This window comes from Bidens hawaiensis, unplaced genomic scaffold (assembly GCF_021521415.1).
Source record: "Bidens hawaiensis isolate Kalapana, Puna unplaced genomic scaffold, B.hawaiensis_p1.1 tig00011963_1, whole genome shotgun sequence".
NCBI classification, from domain to species: domain Eukaryota; kingdom Viridiplantae; phylum Streptophyta; class Magnoliopsida; order Asterales; family Asteraceae; genus Bidens; species Bidens hawaiensis.
The window spans coordinates 770551-787525 of NW_027491961.1; the positions used below are offsets into that span (position 1 = coordinate 770551).

The window sequence follows — 16975 nt, forward strand, 5'->3', positions numbered from 1 at the left end:
AGCTATATGAATCATTTTGCAAGGTCAGTTTGTTAACTCTTAGATATTTCATATCAATTATATATTTTTATCTTTTATTTATTTGAATTGGGATTAATTCAAACTTATGCTGAATGTGGCTTAATTGAAATGCATGGCTTTATAATGTTGACACATTATAATATTTCATATCAATTATATATTTTTATCTTTTATTTATAACTCAAACCTCTAAAACATGGCTCAGTTCAAAACTGTTGACACAGTTCAATAAGAAACTCAATTATGCAAACAAATGACAAAGATAAAGCATCAATTCAAATATGAAGTAAATATTAATAAGATCATGAAATAGAGGAAAAAAGAAGTTCAAAATAGACCAATTCAAATCCAAATATGTACAGTTTCTTCTATGCGTCCGTGGTGGTGATGTCATGAATGTTATACCTCTTTTTCTTTGTTATGTTGTTATTCTCTTCCTTGTGCTAAAGCAAAAACTTTTGAGCATGGCTCGCCACCTGCGTAGTAATCACCACCATTCTTGAAATGCTCCTCCAGCCCCCTTTTCCATAAGTCTTCAGTCCGTTCAAGAACCTCCTGTGGCATTTAAGTCTCATGAAGTAAAAGAAATTTGTCTTTCAAAAACAATAATGAAGAATCAATGGGTTGACTTTTTAACAAGCTATTTTTTTTAATTTTTATTTTATTCTGTTTTTTTAAGACAAGTCACGTTAAGCGACAATTACAATAAAGTGGTAGATAAACTATGCAAAGTGATATTATTCATGCAAAACCATCATTATTTGCTAAAAGATCAAAAATTACAAACAATAAAATAAAAAGAGTGACGTTACTTGTGTTCATCTATGGTCCATGCATTCGCTTTCTTCTTCCTCGCCTTTTCTTTTTTCGCCTTACTGGAGCGACTGTGACTATCACCTTTGGGATAATCGGGTAACTCAACCCGACCCGCCTCAATTTCATGTAACTCGCGCACCAGAGCTTTGTGGTACACTTTCACCTCGTCAGCCGTCTTACCTAGAATCATGTCAACCATCTCCTCCAACCCAATCACCATTGCATTTACAAACATCGAATTCTTCTCCTCGTTCTGCATGTCGGATCCAGTTGACTTTAAATCAAAAAAAGTTGAATTGTTTCGATATTTTGTTCTCTATGAAGATGATTATTTATATTAAAAAGAATATACGAGTCAGGGTCATTATCCAAATTTACCAGCCATTTCATTATAATATTTCTATGGTAACTTATAAAGATTTACAAATTGTAAAATAAGATATACTTCCGGAAAATTCCAACTTCGATTTTATTCTTTCATATTCAAAGTTCCGTGCTTTGATACGCCGACCGTAACTGATAAAAGAAAACAACGTAAAGCGCGTTAACATTGACCAAGTGAAGCAGATCCACCGTTGAAGCTTACAGAGTTCTCTTAATCATGAACTTGCAAAGAAACAGCGAATGGTGGTTGTGGCGTGGTTGGTTTTGAGGGCAACTAGTGCTATAGAATATGCATTAAAACTTAATGCTTTTATCGACGCAGTTAAATAAGAAACAAAATTATGCAAATAACTGGCAAAGATAAAGCATCGATTCAAATATAAAGTAAATATTAGAAAGATCATGAAATAGAAGTATAAAGCAGTTCAACATAGACATCAAAAATGCATGTCATCCTCAAATGTCAGCAATAACACAAAAACAACTTAGAAAAGTTGATGAACACAGAACCATAACCATAAATGCAAATCGTCTGGAAACATGGTGGTCCAAAAAGGAATCACAGTCTCCTTCCTCTTCTTCCACTCTTTCGACGAGTGCTATCGGTTGGAATTGGTGTCACATCCTCTGTCATTATCAAAACATTAAACTTACGTATCACGAAAAATAAACAACAGTAAACAAACGCACACATATAAAAGAAGTCAAAGTTGAGTATGATTTCTCTTTTTTTACTCAAGTATGTGTTTTAAAGATTTTAACCACTTCAGTTCAATCGTTTAGCCACGATTGCGCAGCGGCGCAGATCAGCCATTAAATCTCAATCAAGCGCTCCACTTCAAAAGAAATTTTCATCCTTTTATAATAACCCCCCATGAAAAAACAAAACCGAACACCCTAACCCAAAGCTTTCATCTCAACAAATTGTTGAACATCACATCCTCAACCATGTTATCTTCGATCACACTAATTTCAAAATTATTATGGATAACAGGCAACGAGCAACAATTCATGAAAAGCAAAGTCGCCAGCTAAGTTTCCAATGTGATTTTATCACACGAGGTCAATATAAAAGGACAGGCGAAAGCAATTGACCATGATTTAACAGCCAAAACGGAACGGCGTTAGCCAAAAATAACTCAATTGTTAGAAAAACACTCAAGCACTAATTTGAAAAAAAAATGAGAAATCATATTCGAAATGAATAAAATCTCAGAAAAAAAAACAAAATTAACTCTTAAATAATTTTAAAAAATCGTACCAATGCGACCAATTTTCATGCCAGAGCGAGCAAGAGCCCTAAGAGCAGACTGAGCACCAGGACCGGGAGTCTTTGTCTTGTTTCCCCCAGTTGCCCTAAGCTTAATATGGAGGGCATTAATACCGAGCTCCTGTTAAACAAAGCACAAGCTTGTAAAATAATACATGCAAACACAATTTTTCAAAAAATAAACAGCAAGGTAGCCCACCTTGCATCTAGTTGTAACATCCTGTGCAGCAAGCATAGCTGCATAAGGAGATGACTCGTCTCTATCAGCCTTCACCTTCATTCCACCTAATGAAAAAAACATTAAATAAACATAATAACAAAACAAAAACACAGCACTTTAAATTTTCATAGTGCTAACTGAAATGTTTGATTAATAATGAAGTTCTATTACATACATTAATATGGCATCACTGCTAAACAATCACAGTAAATATTTTGTAAAAAACTTATAATAACAACATTCTGTAACGTGTGTTCCTATGAATAAAAATAAAAACATACCAGTAATCCGAACCATGGTTTCTCTCCCAGAAAGATCAGTCACATGCTGCAAACAAGCATAACAAGAAAATAATTAACACAAGAAGAATGGTCATTCACTTTTTCTATGTAGTACGCACATATTATATAAATAAAGATGTGTATAGCTTTAAACTTACAATGAAAGTATCATTGAACGACGCAAAGATATGCGCCACCCCAAACACAAGCTCTCCCTCACGGGTAGCCGGTCCAAGTGTGACATTGTCTTCCTTTGGCTCTCTAACCTTTCTCTTCGACTATTCAATCAAAAAACACAAGCTAATTAAGCCGCGCTAAAAAACAATTTACATCTTCAAAAAACCAATAACACAACAAATAAATTTATTCAAAAAACAATATATTGAATGTCATTTACTAAAAAAGTGTTGTGAGAAAATATTATTCAAAATATGTCACATTTTTCTCTTGTTTACAGTTTCACATTAACTTAATTTTCATCTTGTTTAAAACTAATTAACCTTAAATTCAAGCTGTAAACAAGCGTACCGTGTTATTAAGCTTAATCTCTTTCTTATTAATACTAGCTTAACTAACTAACTAACTAACTGTTAGTTATACATTTCAATCAATCACAAAATCAGCAGTCAACTATGACAAAACTAGACTAAACAATTTATAAAAATGGTTTCGAGCATTCAATTTCAGATCTGATTGGTTAGACCGGTTAAACCTAATGGTGATGATCCACAACAGCAAACACTTTTGATTGATTATATGCATAAATTAGGGTTCCGAAGAAACTGAAATGATTTACGAATGGAGATTAAGAGATTACCATTCTGATTTGTTCCTACGGCTTGCAGCAGCGGCACTAGGGTTTAGGATGGATTAGGGCAGTGTTCACCTTTTATATATTATATCCTGCACTGTTTAAAAGCCCTTTGGGCTCATGTTACCATCTTATTTCGGCCCAGACGCTTCGCCAACTTATTTTATGACATCCTCTTATTTGTAATCCAAGCCCGAGCTACACCAGGCTCAACCTCGGCTTGTTTAACGTATAGAGCGCTCAAGATTAATCCGGGTCATTTCGAGCTCCATATATAACATATTGTATATTATTTAATTATTTTTATCATTATTTTATAAGTAAATATATATTATATAAAAGTTATATAAATAATAGGCTCGTTTAGGCTCAAGCTTGATAACTGAAGCCTGAAGGCTCGTTTATTAGAGTTTAGACAAACTTATTTTTAGGCTTGAGCTTTTCTAGAGCCGATCTCTAGTGCCTTTGCGAGCGATTTGGCTCGGTTACAACCTTAATCCACATATATCTTCGGTAGACCCATTTGCTTTGTAATTTGGAGAGGGAGAGTCCTATGAAGAATGATATATATATATATATGAAATTTTTATAATTTGAAGATGGATATAAATATAGAGACTCTAATGTAAAAATGCTCATCATGGCCCGTTATAAAAACTGTCAAGACATGTATGATAGACTGTATATATAGTTGACTTCATCAAACATACATGCAAATGATCAAATGCAGTTGTAACATAGTCGTATTTAATCAACACATGGTTGTAAATTGATCGAACATGGACAGTCTATGTCCATATTTTAGTTAAACATATTCATAGTTACACACGCGATTGCTCAACACTTAGTCATGAAATGGATGCACTTTGTTAGCCACATTCATGCTTGGTTAACACATAGTCTGGTTCAACGTAACTCGTTAAAACTTAATATGAATGACGTATGGATCCAGTATGCTCCATTATGATTTATCATTATGTATCATTCGGTATAAGACAAATATAACTCTTTAAGACATGTACGTGTCATATAGCTTATACTTCAAACCAAATACGGTATATTACAACTTAATGTGACCTGTTAAGGCCTATTGACCCATTATGGAGCTATATGCTATCATTACACTTAAGACCAGACATGACTTGTTAAGACATGTGCAGCCCCTTATAAGTCACCAAGAATATGTTTTCACAACTAAAGAAGTTTTCGGAATATTTGGGTCAATTTAGAAACTTACATTGAAAGAAAATGTAAAAAACAATACTGGCTTCGCCCGGGTTCGAACCCGGAGACCTTCAGTGTGTTAGACTGACGTGATAACCAACTACACCACGAAACCTTTGGTATGAAGTTGATTCAAACATTATATGTCTTCTTATTAGTTTTTTCATTTAACATACCATTGTATTGTCTTCTACACATACGCACATGAAGATACATAACATCATAGTTCATACACACATGTAACGGTGTCGACTGCTACAAAAGAGTCGAACTTAATCTGATGGTTATTGAAGAACATTCGAGTTTCATTAGAGAGCACATGCAAATTTGAAACATACTCATTAGCTATATGCATTGTCTAATCAAATAAAAAAAACAACAAAACATAAACTTAAAAGAAAAAAAAGAAAATGAAGAGCTATAGTATAACAATTAGCATTCATCAATATTTGCACTCTAATACGGACGATGCCTATTGTGCTTGCGATTTTTGGTATTCCTTTCAACCAGTGAAGTTGATATCCACGAATGATTCACATCAGACGATTCATCAGATAACCAGCAACACAAGCGTCCATCTTCGCCACCTGTCCACCCGAACATCCCATGTGTTTGGTTAATTCCAGTTTTGATGGCAGGGGAAGCTAACACGCTCCTAACGACACCCGTATGACCACCATGAAAAACAGCTTCTGGAGATAGAACGGATCTCATTCCTCCACCGTAGGCTACCGGAAAGTAGCCCAAACTGCCACCACTCGTGCCGCCTATAACCCATAAACGATCGTCCACAGCCGAGTAGTGACAGTCAACAAAATAGTCAAGCTGCATATCTAAACAATAAGATGATAATTAAGATATACCGTATATACGGTTTCAGAACAATAATCATTATATTAACTAGCACATAAAACAAGCACATAAAACAAGGCTACATACAGGATCTAGAGCCCAACTATTAGAAGCCAAGTAGCGAGCATCCTCAAAATTGGCTTCAAGTCTTGAATCATTCAAATCCCAAATACTAAAAGACAAGGCAAGCAAGTCATAAAACAATAGAAGAAAAAAAAACAGTATATTTCTTAAAAATTAATCTTGTTAAGGATGGATAGGAAGATATAGATTATAGAGCAAAGTACCTTAAAGTTTGAATGTGAGTTAAGCACCACAATTTCTCATAATTCCCTCCAAAAATACCCACTTTCTCAATGGATGTCCCCACATTAATCACCTTCATAGTATGCAAAGAACAAATAACAAGTTTTATTCTTGTCAAACAAGCAAGTAATTACACTGAACTTACAGATTCAAGATGATTGTCATCGTTGATTTGTCCACTCGTATCAAATGTACAAATTAGACCATCGACAGAGGCGGATATAAGTTTATTTTGACGCTCCGGTACAAAGTGAACCTGTAACCATTCATGGTTTGCATTACGTTGACATAATATAACACAAGCTGCATTTTCACTTAATCTCGGGTTATTGATAGGGACCCCGAGTTTACCAATAACAGGTTGAAATAGCTGACAGAATCCAGACATAAAACTAGTAAATGGAATCAATTAAAGTGAGAAAAACTGAAGTTTTCAAAACTATTTCACTAAATAAGAACATTGAATATGAACAGCAAACAGGACAATACGATTAGAACAAACCTGTGTGACATCATCCATATGAGATTCCTTTAAGCTGGCAACCTGCTTATTGCTTCTCCAGTCCCAGAAAAGAATCTACATAAACCAATTTCATTCTTTTTATTATGGAAAACTTGGTGTGCGTCTGGTTCACATAATTCGATGGAATTCAATGGAATCTGAATTGCATTTATTAATGTGTTGGGTTAGCACAATCGGTCGGTTTGATAAAATAGCAGTACCTGAGATTTGCAACCAGCAGCAAGAAGATTGTCTCCTGATCCACCAAATGAAAAGCTAAATATTTCTTGTGACGGCCCAGCGTTTAGACAGGACACCTGCAACTCATATATAGAAAATTACACACACTAAAACATTGAAATGGATTTGATGTAACGGTATAGACAGCTACCATATTTAGGGCTGTGCACGGTTCCATTTGGGTCGGTTTTGTGCTGAAACCGAACCAAAAAACCAATACTTTGATTTTTGAATTTTTGAAAACCATTCGTTTCGTTTTTCGGTTTTGCCATTTAAGCTTTTAGATTTTGGGCCGAAAAATAATGAATTTGGTTCTAAGTTATCGGATTATCCTGTTTATTAATAACAAATAATAGATTATTATTATAATTTGGGCTAAAATGTTTGAGTTACATATTTATTCAATTCTTATAGATTACTTAAGTTAAAAAAAAAAATGAAAATCCATAAGTTCGGTTTTTTACACAAAACATAAAACCAAACAATCAGTTTTTGTTTGGGTTTGTTTTTCCAGTTTCATGCACATCGCTAACCGAAACAGCAAAAGGGGGAAACCTGTTGGTTAGTGCGAGTATCCCAAGCCCTGAGAGTACCATCAGAGGAGCAAGAATGCAATACATTATTATCCGAAAACTTAATGTGATTGATCCTGTGAGAATGATAACAGCATTCTCCGGCGAACTGGCCGGTTACCGGTGAATACAGTTTCAGAGTGTTGGAAGAAAGTGCCACCGCCATGGATGTCCAGTCTTCCCTGAATCACACTCAATTGTATTATTAGATGTATAATTGAGGTTAGAAATAATAAGGTTAAGGTTTACGTACTTGGCAACGATTTGGAAGACGTAATCATCACCGAAGTTGGTTTGGATGGCGTTTTTGAGTGCAAATCGTTTCGATGAGCTGCCACTGTTATCATTATGATGTTGGTTTACTTCTACATCCATATCCATATCAGTCGCCTCCATCAACGGCGGTAGTTAATTTCCCGGCGAGTGAGGGTTTATATTGTAATATTTTTTAGTCCCGCTAGTTTACGGACTATATATAAACACCCCTAAAAGTTTATTTATTTATTTTACGAACTACAAATTTCATTAAAGCAATTTACCACCTCACCAAAGTTAGAATGACATTTAGTTGGTTTATTTACTTTTATGAAGGCTTGCATATACATTCACCTTGAATACACACACATGCACACACACACACATATATATATATATATATGATTAAGGATATGTATATCAGCACGAAAACACACGTTTGAGCAACTGTGAGGATGCTGGGTTCTTTTCGATAGAGACAGGCCTTTATCAGGGGTTAGCGTTGAGCTTGTTTGTTTTTATTATTATTATTTTATTTTATTTTATTTTTGCAGTGGTTCTAAACAGGTCGTCAAACCTAATCCATAAGACAGATTTGCGGTGCATGTTTTTCATAAACAATATTATGTTAGTTGCTAAAAGCAAACATGATCTGAACATGAGGCTAGAGGAGTTGTGAGTAGCTCTAGAGAGGGAAATGTTAAATGATTAGTCGTTCTAAGACCAATTATCTTTATTATCTTTACAATGACTTTATTATGGTAAACGAAAACGAGTACATCGAACTCATCATTGAATGCCAACCGGTTCCAAACTCAAGCACTTCGGATTGTTTGTCCCGAGAGCAATTGAGACATAAATACTCACATTTTCCTTCGCATCCAAGTAGGATAGTGTCGATGGAGAGAATTTGCAGGGGTATTGTTCAACCTTCGATGCTACACGAACATATTGTTAGACCATCAAGAAGATACTTGTGCGTAAACCGAGACACAATATTGAATCAAATTAGAAACAACGTTTTCCATAAGATTTTAGGAGCAACTAGTGTATCAGATAAAGATAAAGTAAGAAAAACGTTACGATGATTTGGACATGTAAAGAGCAGATAGACGCGCCCGACGCCTCCTTCGACCTAACACAAGGGTTAACGGACGAAAACGATAAAAGATTTAAACCAGGAGGGTCCATACTAACATATAAATCCTCCGTCTTAAACCCTAACAATAATAAACCCTCTTATTATTCACCTTCCGCCATCATCACACAGAACAACAATGGGTGGATCAAGAAGAAAGTACAAGAGATCTCTAACCAACAAGGTCCGTGTTGGGTTACCCAAGAAGAACCAAACCGGCCTTCTCAATCCCACCCAAGTTTCGATCTCTCGTCGACTTGTCCAAAACCAAATGGGACGACCAAGGCAGTGTGCTCGAGAACTACAAGACGTTCGGTGTTGTTTCAAACCCTAACCTGCTGGGCGTTCGTGCTCGCACCTCCAAGATTATCGAGAGCGAGTCACTCCAACTCCCACCTCCGAAATTGGATGGCCCCGTTGATGAGTTTGAGCCCATGGACTCCGGTAGCGAACTCGAAGAAGACGGTCAGTTGTTTCTTCAAGCTCAGGTTTGGCTTGTTTATTATTTATTAATTAATTAGTTCATGTATGTTGCTCGGCTGTGCAATGTGAAATTAAGTCTAAAAGAGGTCAAATTAAAAAAAAAAAAACACATCGCTCAAGCTCGGGCTTGGCTCGATTTGAGGTTTTTATCGATCCAAGCTCGAGTAGCCTAAGAAAGCTCGGCTCGTGTTTGACTTAGAGCATGTTTGGGATCGAGTTTGAAAAACGCTTGTTGGCTTATTTGTGTTTCAAAAAGCCAATAAGTTACAATGTGTTTGGCGTCACAAAAATCTTTTTTATTTTAGCTTTTTAAAAGGGTTAAAAAGCAGTTTTTCAAAAGCCCCAAATCTTGGCTTTTCAAAATGGCTTTTTGTAAAAGCCAATAAGCCAATAAACATTTGTCAACTCAATCCCAAACATGCTCTTACAGGATGTTTCGAGCTCTTTTTTAAAGCTCGGGCTCGGCTTGCGAGTTGTTTTCCACTTACAAGACATGTAGAGCTCTTTTTCTTAACCTCAAGAGCTCCGCTCGTGAGTTTCTTTTTCAAGCTCGGGCTCAGCTTGTTTATCATTAATAATAATTTATTTATATACGAATATAGTTAATTTTTTAAATTTTTTTGAGCAAAACCTTGCATTAGCCTAAGCTCGGCTCAAGCTCGTGTAGTACCTTAAACGAGCCAAAGCCCGGGTCCAGGTCGACTGTGCTATGTGAAAGCAATATATAGAAGTCCGAAAAGGGTAAAACGTAAAAATAAACAAGGCTCGTTAAGGCTTGACAAGCCTAAATGAGCTTCCCATACAAGGTTTGAGCTCGGGATCTATAACTAAATGACCTTTATTTGAAGCTCGAAAACGAAAAGCTTGTCTTGTTTCGAGCTTTTTATCGATACAAGCTCTAGTAGCTCGCGAGCAGCTCAGCTCATTTGCACCACTACTATGTGCTTATACTGTTCATAATGTATTTCGTGTTTCTGTTAAGTATATTTGATTTCTTGTTGTTAAATTAAAATTATCAATCAGGATTTTGGTTGGATCAGGATTGTTATCTTTTTTTCTCAGTTTAATAACGAGGACTTAAATACATCATTTGCAGGCTTGATTTTGTTTTCAAATGAAGATATGCTCACTGTATGTTTAGTTGTTGGTTGAGTTTGTGATGCTATTATTAAAACTAGTAAATAGTAATTACGATGTTATGATAGACCAAACTATGCATGCACAAATGATGTGAGGCTGCTAAAGAATAACAATAGTTGATTTGTTCCAACATAGGTTTTTGTCAAGAATTTTTGTTTTTCAGTTTTTTGTATGAGTAAAAGCTTCTGAGTGCTGATAGGTTTTAAGTTTTAACCAGATAATATCAATAATATCTTGTTCTGGTGTTGCAGATGTAAAATCGGCACTTGGGAAAAAGCGTGTAGACGGGAAACATGCTCCTCTGCAACCATTAACAGCGATGCAGCGAAATCATATCAGACCACTGGTAGAGAAATACGGAGATGACTATCAGGTGAGAAGTTCACATAATGAAGAAACTTGTTTTTAGTATGTTGAGATTGAAAATAGGCGTGTCAGGAGGATAGGGTAACGGGTCGGGTTGACCTGAAATACTTTCGGCCCGGTTAGCTTTCGATATTATACTTTCTCAGTGAAATGATTTTAACCATTAGAGATAAAACATATCCTGAATCAACTCATGTTATAAGCAGATTAGCCGGTCAAAATTGCTAGCTTTAGATTGTTGTGTATATATTTCTTTTGCTCATTTGCTTCTTGTTTGCAGAGCATGTTCATGGATACAAAACTTAACAGGATGCAGCACTCAGTTGCGAATCTCGAGAAGCTGTGCAAGAGATATCACATGTATAAAGATAAGAATCCAATGCTTGTTCCCCTTTGATTTATTATTAGTTCCTTGGAATTCTATAGCCCGGAGGTTGCATTTTACAGCAATTTTGCAGTTGATGATCGTAGTTTTGACATTTCATTGTAATCCTATATGGTTTTGTTTAATACTTACAACTATCTACTTTGCTATATGTGGTGTCTGCTAACCATGATTACACCATTATTATCACGTTATAATGTGAAGATTACAAAAAATATGCACTTTTTATAAATTACTATGGTATAATCATAGAAAAAACTGTCTGGATACAATGATTGTAGTTGCTATTTATTCAAGGGCTTGTGAAAGGTAAATACTGAATTTAGATGCCAAGAAAAGCCCGCGACTGAGTTTCCCAGTGTTCCTTTGCCTGTCGGATTCTTTCGACTCTTTCGTTCTGAAGTCGTTCTTCCCAATATTTCGGACAACTGTTTGAAGTTTGCAAATCATAGTTAGTATGGCTGATTAGTTATAGTGAAGTCTTTGTAGCTGATTAATTATTGTGTTAGTAAAGTTTACCTTCTACTTAGTAAAAGGTTTAGTTCATCTAAATGGAGAGCTCCTTCATAAACTCCTGCCTGGAAATCGACACAGATTCAAGATAATATGATGACAGGAATAATATTATTTTTTACATGTGACGAAAAATGAAAATAAGTTGTATTTCAGTGAATAAACCTTATATAAACGTATAAAAAAATTATGAGAAAACTATGAAACGAGAGGTAGGACATTTTGCTGTTGATCTTGCTGCTTGTAATCCATCAACAATTGTTACTGATCCGGATTTGCAAGCACACATGTAGCAGAAGATGTGCCCGCAAGTAAGAGATACCGAATTAAATACAGTATCCTGTTCAAACATATTCAACGAAAGAATAAGCGCTTTTATCTTTACATAATCAACATAATCATGCTTGAAAAATCCATGGTGTATAGGTTCTGTAGTTCTTAAATCACTAATAATACAAAAAGATGCCGTTAATGCATAAAATAACAATGCGCTTAGTCTACTATTATGAGCTATTTGGATGATTTAGCGGTCGGATAAAACTAGTCGTTTGTTTATTAAATTAGCAACTTTGTATATTTTAAAGGAAACAATCCATTCAACAGTAACCGAGTTCTTTAAGTGTTCCATTGACCGACTTTAGGGACACAAAACTTTAATGAAACAATTGACAAATGTCAACTAAGTATTTTGGTTGGAATTGGTCAACGATGAGGCCGATTAGCGAGTTGAACATAATCAATGCAGCATAAGGATAAAGCCAAAAACAGAAGACTTACCAAGCATATTGAACAAGTCAAATCAATCTCAATTTTGAAGGTATCAGAAAGCTCACAAGAAAGTGATGGTTTTCCCTCATTAAAAACGAGACAAGGTCCCTCAAAAGCCTTTCGGTTGGTCTCCCTTAAATTAATATGGAACGCAATCAGTTCACACAGCCACGGAGACTGCAGGATTTCCATGTGCATACTTTGTACTTGTGACCTGAATGCTTGCCCGTGTTTTGAGTAATGTATCTACGGTTCATACATTTAATGAACGTGTTAAAAAATATTTGTTTTTAAGATAAAACATAACGACCCAAATCGATTTGTTTAATAAATAGACTAAAAATGACACTAACCTTATCATATTTCTTGAGAATTTTACGCAAAGCAATGGCGTTAATAATGGCATAAGCAACTAGGTCTTTGCCTTCTTGAACTAAAGCACCATGGTTACCCTGCAACTTACCTCTGCACCACACATAATACTCGCGGAACCCTGTTGCTAGATGAACGTCCAGCAGTTTCTGTGCGCGTTTATTAAAGCATCCAACGACCGCTGACATCTCTTTCATCAGGGAAGGAAAGAATGTCCCGTCGCACACTGCATCAAATTGCATTCATGATATTATAAGATCATATTCTTGCCAAGTCTTTATTATGTGATCCATACAAATCATTTAATATCTGCTTCTACTAATGGAGCTGTCTTTAACATACCAAACTAGGATTATAAACCAACCAACGCTTGGTGAACTATTTGGCAGGAAGTTCATTTAATAAATGAACGAGCGTTAACAAGGAATCCCGTTCGATTAAACTAAATGAACGAAAACAAACAAAGGCTATGTTTGTTCACTTGCGTTTGTGAACGTTTGATAATGTGTCCGTTTATGTTTGTTTGTTAAACGTTTTGAGTACCTTTTAATGGCTTTTCTAATTTTATCATATAATTTTAAGCAAAATTACTAACTATAAAACAAAAATATATATGAGTATTATGTTATCATATATGTGTAAAACTAACACATGAATATGGATGTTAAAAAAAACACCAACAAAGACTTGGTATCTTGGCCGAACCATTGACACCAATCGTTCTCGGTTAGCCAAATCAAATAAAACATTGTTTGCGTTCATTTGTGTTTGTTTGCTCTTTTGTGATCGTGAACCATTGATGAACGGTTGGGCTCGTTTACAGCCTATACCAAATGATACAATCCATGATATTTAACATAAAAATACAATAATAATGTATCCAACATGTTTAAAACAAATGTGGATAAATGGTACCAGGGCAATGATGAGGACAGATATCAGGAGATCTGTTAATAAGGGACGATGATGATGATTGTGATCGATGTGAAACGATGGTATGATCAGTTCGACAACGTTTCAAGATCTTCTTGAGATTTTTGAAACCCACAGCTGGTAGTTTTTTATGATCTTGTGTTTGCATGTACTCCTGGTATTTCTTGCAGAATTTCATATTGTTTTTGTCTTGCACAGGAATTGGAATTTGGATATTGGATATTGATATGATCTGATTCTTGTTTCGTTAATTGTTATATATTTTGTAGTTTTCAAGGTGTCATGTTCTTGAATAATATGCATAGGTTCGGACCATTCATACTATACTTTCAAAGTTACTTCCAAATCCTTGTCTTTTTTTTTTTTAATAAATTATTGATTTATTTATTTATTATTATTATAGCAAAACTATTACCAGAAAAATCACGGTCAGTGTCATGTGATTTTCAAGAGCGTATGATAGAAAACCAGTGCAAACAATATTCGAATTTGAGACTTGTTATAATGACAAACATTTAATGGACTCGACCATTCAAACATCCATGCTCTAGTAGGAAGTTACTTCCAAATTGTAACGCTTTTTTAACACAATTTATTATTATTGTTATTATTACTACTACTATTATAACTTGTGTCAACCCATAAGAACCGATTTTCATTATAGGGATGATGAATTAAATCGAGCATCAGACTATGTATATCTTGAAAACGTTGTTTCATTTTTTTAATTTAGAATAATAAAAAGAAACTATTACAGTTATGTAGTTTCTAGATTGAATTTTTTTTAATCCACACAATTTTAAGCAGGGAAATCATTGGGACTAGCTACATGTAATGTACTCTTATGTTCGATACTAAATACACTTTATAATATATTAAAGCAGGACTTAACATCCCTCAACTAGTTTGCGTGTCTAAACTGTAAGAACATGATTTTCATATGTCACGATTGTAACAAACTATTTAAAAAGATATGTAAAAAGATAAAAATATCTAAATGAAAGACATGTTTCGTTACATTTGGGTTGCGTGAATTAACTGAAAAGTTAGGTTTTTTTAATTGAATTAAAATATTTTAAATAAAAGAGTTGGTACAGATATGGTAGCTTTCAAGGAAAGTTATAAAACTATAAAAGTAGCTTTTGACTTGATAAATTTCATTATCATACTTTCATACGACATCACTTCAGTTGGACTAGCGGCAGATTAAAAAATCCGTCGAACAACGATTAAAAGATGATCGGATCAACGAGTTGTGGACATTTTGAAAATTAGTTGGTCAAATTGACATTTTGTTAACATTAAACAGTCAACTGGGCATTGTCGATGCACAAACCCACCCTTGTTTCAACCCCCTGCTTCAGAATATAGGATTCAACCCTTTGGTTCACAGAAACCTTAATTTCGAATTTGTTATTGCTGCAGAAGACTCCTAGTCAAGATACTCTGATACCAACGAAGCCGATGGGACGTTATCACTTCGGCAGTAATTGGTAACTAATAACCTAACGGTTTTACAAAAACCCCCAAGGTAGACAAAAGAGATTTTACCAATCCACTAAATGTTTCATACCAAGTTAAATGCAATTCCGCCCACCAGCGTAGGTGGGATAGTTAAAATGATGATGACTAGAATACAAAAACAAGTTTTTTCAAAATAAACTCAGTAGCATAATCTTTTTAAAGGGATAGCTGTCTTAAATAATCCACTGTTCGACTTAAAAAAATAACATCGCCAGGCCAAGGCGCACCACAACTACCAGCTAAATCATCACCTGGACACATGTTATAGTTCCTGAATCAGCACTATATTTATGTAAAACCTTAATACTGTTGTCTTAAGTATGGAATAAAGTAATTATACCTTGACAAGCTCTTGCTCTTGCTCCTGCTTCTTTCGGGACTCTTGCTTTTGCTTGGACTGCGTCCTTGGGGGCTTTTACTAATAGCCTTCTCAGGCTGAATAATAGTCAGTTGACAAGTCCAAATGATTCATTCTATACTGTCGCAATTTCAACCCGTTTACTTTTGAACGGATTGATTCGAGTTATGTTAAATCTTTAATGAGTAAATTAAAAAATAAGAATTTAAATAATGAAACGAGTGACACAGATTGATACTTGATAGTAGTCACCCATTGTGCTTTTTTATCAGACAACTTCATAAATCATATTATTGTTGAAAACTATACTTTTTTGTAACGAAAATTTAGACAGATCTTTTATAGAAACATTTTCAGCCACCTTTAACAACAATTATAAGCTAAACTGATTAAGTCACATCAAAATAGAGAGTTTTGATAAAATCTTGAAAACTAATATAGTTTCACTTACAGGTGGTACAGGAGATCTGGATCTTGAAGGAGATCTGCAAAAGTTACAGAAATATATTTTAATATCCACATGTTCCTCTTTTAACAATTCTGATCCTAGAGCCTTGATGCCACATCCACCTCAGTGACTCGGTAACAACAATCAATATTAATCAGTATATTATGACAGGACCTAATGAATTAACTAGGATGTAACCAAAAATTATAGTTTAAATGGAAAAAGAAGGCTTATTTAAGTCCAATGCAATCCATATCCAAGATACTTCTTGTTCGGACTCCAGCCTTATAATTGCAATCCATATCCATGATTCTTCATGTTCCCAAAATCCAGCAACCATGTGCATTGATGGTAGGTATTTAAGAACACCATAAAGAATTCCAAAACTGGCATACACAAAGCACCATACCTCAACAACCAAAAGTGGTATAGCCAATTGCACCATATCCTTTTTAAAAATTTTAAGATGCAATCCCCATATAAAGAAATGTATCCATGTAAACAATCAGACAATTGTTTGCATTTCATCTTTCTAATATTTTTTTCAACTCGTCTACTGACCCACATGTAAAAGCTATAGCAACAATTAATTACATAGTCACACTCACTGCAACGTTGTCAATCTAATAATGAAAAGTAACCATTATGATAACTAAATCGTATTGACACTATCATACAAGCAAGTAATAAAAAAGGTCACACTCACTGCAACGTAAACAATCTAATAATCAAAAGTAACCAGTATGATAGCTAAATCATATTGACACTATCATACAAGCAAGTAATAAAAAAG

At 34.8% G+C, this 16975-nt stretch overlaps 2 protein-coding genes, 1 long non-coding RNA gene, 1 other non-coding gene and 3 pseudogenes across 8 annotated transcripts; 1 reads left to right on the forward strand and 6 right to left on the reverse strand.

Annotated features, from left to right (window-relative positions):
• Positions 1–829: 829 nt before the first annotated feature.
• On the reverse strand, positions 830–1096 carry LOC143539672 (protein RADIALIS-like 6). Its single transcript, XM_077032923.1, has one exon. It carries the CDS (start codon positions 1094–1096, stop codon positions 830–832), a length of 267 nt encoding a protein of 88 aa, XP_076889038.1.
• Positions 1097–1745: 649 nt separating this feature from the next.
• Positions 1746–5382, reverse strand: LOC143539673 (small ribosomal subunit protein uS11x-like; annotated as a pseudogene). Its single transcript, XR_013136477.1, has 6 exons — positions 5272–5382; positions 3151–3306; positions 2993–3038; positions 2691–2776; positions 2483–2612; positions 1746–1848 (listed from the first exon to the last, which is right to left on the reverse strand). The product of XR_013136477.1 is annotated as a small ribosomal subunit protein uS11x-like (transcript).
• Positions 5068–5142, reverse strand: TRNAV-AAC (transfer RNA valine (anticodon AAC)). The gene has a single exon. It is a non-coding gene; the product is annotated as a tRNA-Val (tRNA).
• A 73-nt stretch (positions 5383–5455) lies between the features above and the next one.
• Positions 5456–6264, reverse strand: LOC143539674 (WD repeat-containing protein GTS1 pseudogene; annotated as a pseudogene). The gene is made up of 3 exons (XR_013136478.1): positions 6167–6264; positions 5967–6051; positions 5456–5852 (listed from the first exon to the last, which is right to left on the reverse strand). The product of XR_013136478.1 is annotated as a WD repeat-containing protein GTS1 pseudogene (transcript).
• A 2767-nt stretch (positions 6265–9031) lies between these two features.
• LOC143539650 (uncharacterized) lies at positions 9032–11436 on the forward strand (annotated as a pseudogene). Its single transcript, XR_013136475.1, has 3 exons — positions 9032–9357; positions 10767–10888; positions 11162–11436. The product of XR_013136475.1 is annotated as an uncharacterized LOC143539650 (transcript).
• Positions 11437–11588: 152 nt separating this feature from the next.
• Positions 11589–14030, reverse strand: LOC143539651 (putative E3 ubiquitin-protein ligase BAH1-like 1). Of its 2 annotated transcripts, none has more exons than XM_077032908.1 (6): positions 13835–14030; positions 12901–13145; positions 12557–12793; positions 11987–12119; positions 11786–11840; positions 11589–11694 (listed from the first exon to the last, which is right to left on the reverse strand). In XM_077032908.1, the coding sequence occupies exons 1-6, from the start codon at positions 14028–14030 to the stop codon at positions 11589–11591; spliced, it is 972 nt and encodes a 323-aa protein (XP_076889023.1). The 2 variants fall into 2 exon arrangements, with proteins under 2 accessions (XP_076889023.1, XP_076889022.1); XM_077032907.1 differs by having other exon boundaries at positions 11786–11844; positions 11979–12119.
• Positions 14031–15602: 1572 nt separating this feature from the next.
• LOC143539653 (uncharacterized) lies at positions 15603–16934 on the reverse strand. The gene is made up of 4 exons (XR_013136476.1): positions 16883–16934; positions 16186–16785; positions 15723–15811; positions 15603–15627 (listed from the first exon to the last, which is right to left on the reverse strand). It is a non-coding gene; the product is annotated as an uncharacterized LOC143539653 (long non-coding RNA).
• Positions 16935–16975: the final 41 nt, after the last annotated feature.

Bases quoted from the DNA above. Each gene is read 5' to 3' on its own strand.
- LOC143539651 (XM_077032907.1), bottom strand. From the start codon at position 14,030: ATGAAATTCTGCAAGAAATACCAGGAGTACATGCAAACACAAGATCAT. The intron at 12,794-12,900 runs GTTAGTGTCATT...TATGAACCGTAG, and splicing joins TTCTCAAGAAATATGATAAG to ATACATTACTCAAAACACGG. The intron at 11,695-11,785 runs GTAAACTTTACT...AACTTCAAACAG, and splicing joins AACCTTTTACTAAGTAGAAG to TTGTCCGAAATATTGGGAAG.
- LOC143539672 (XM_077032923.1), bottom strand. From the start codon at position 1,096: ATGCAGAACGAGGAGAAGAATTCGATGTTTGTAAATGCAATGGTGATT.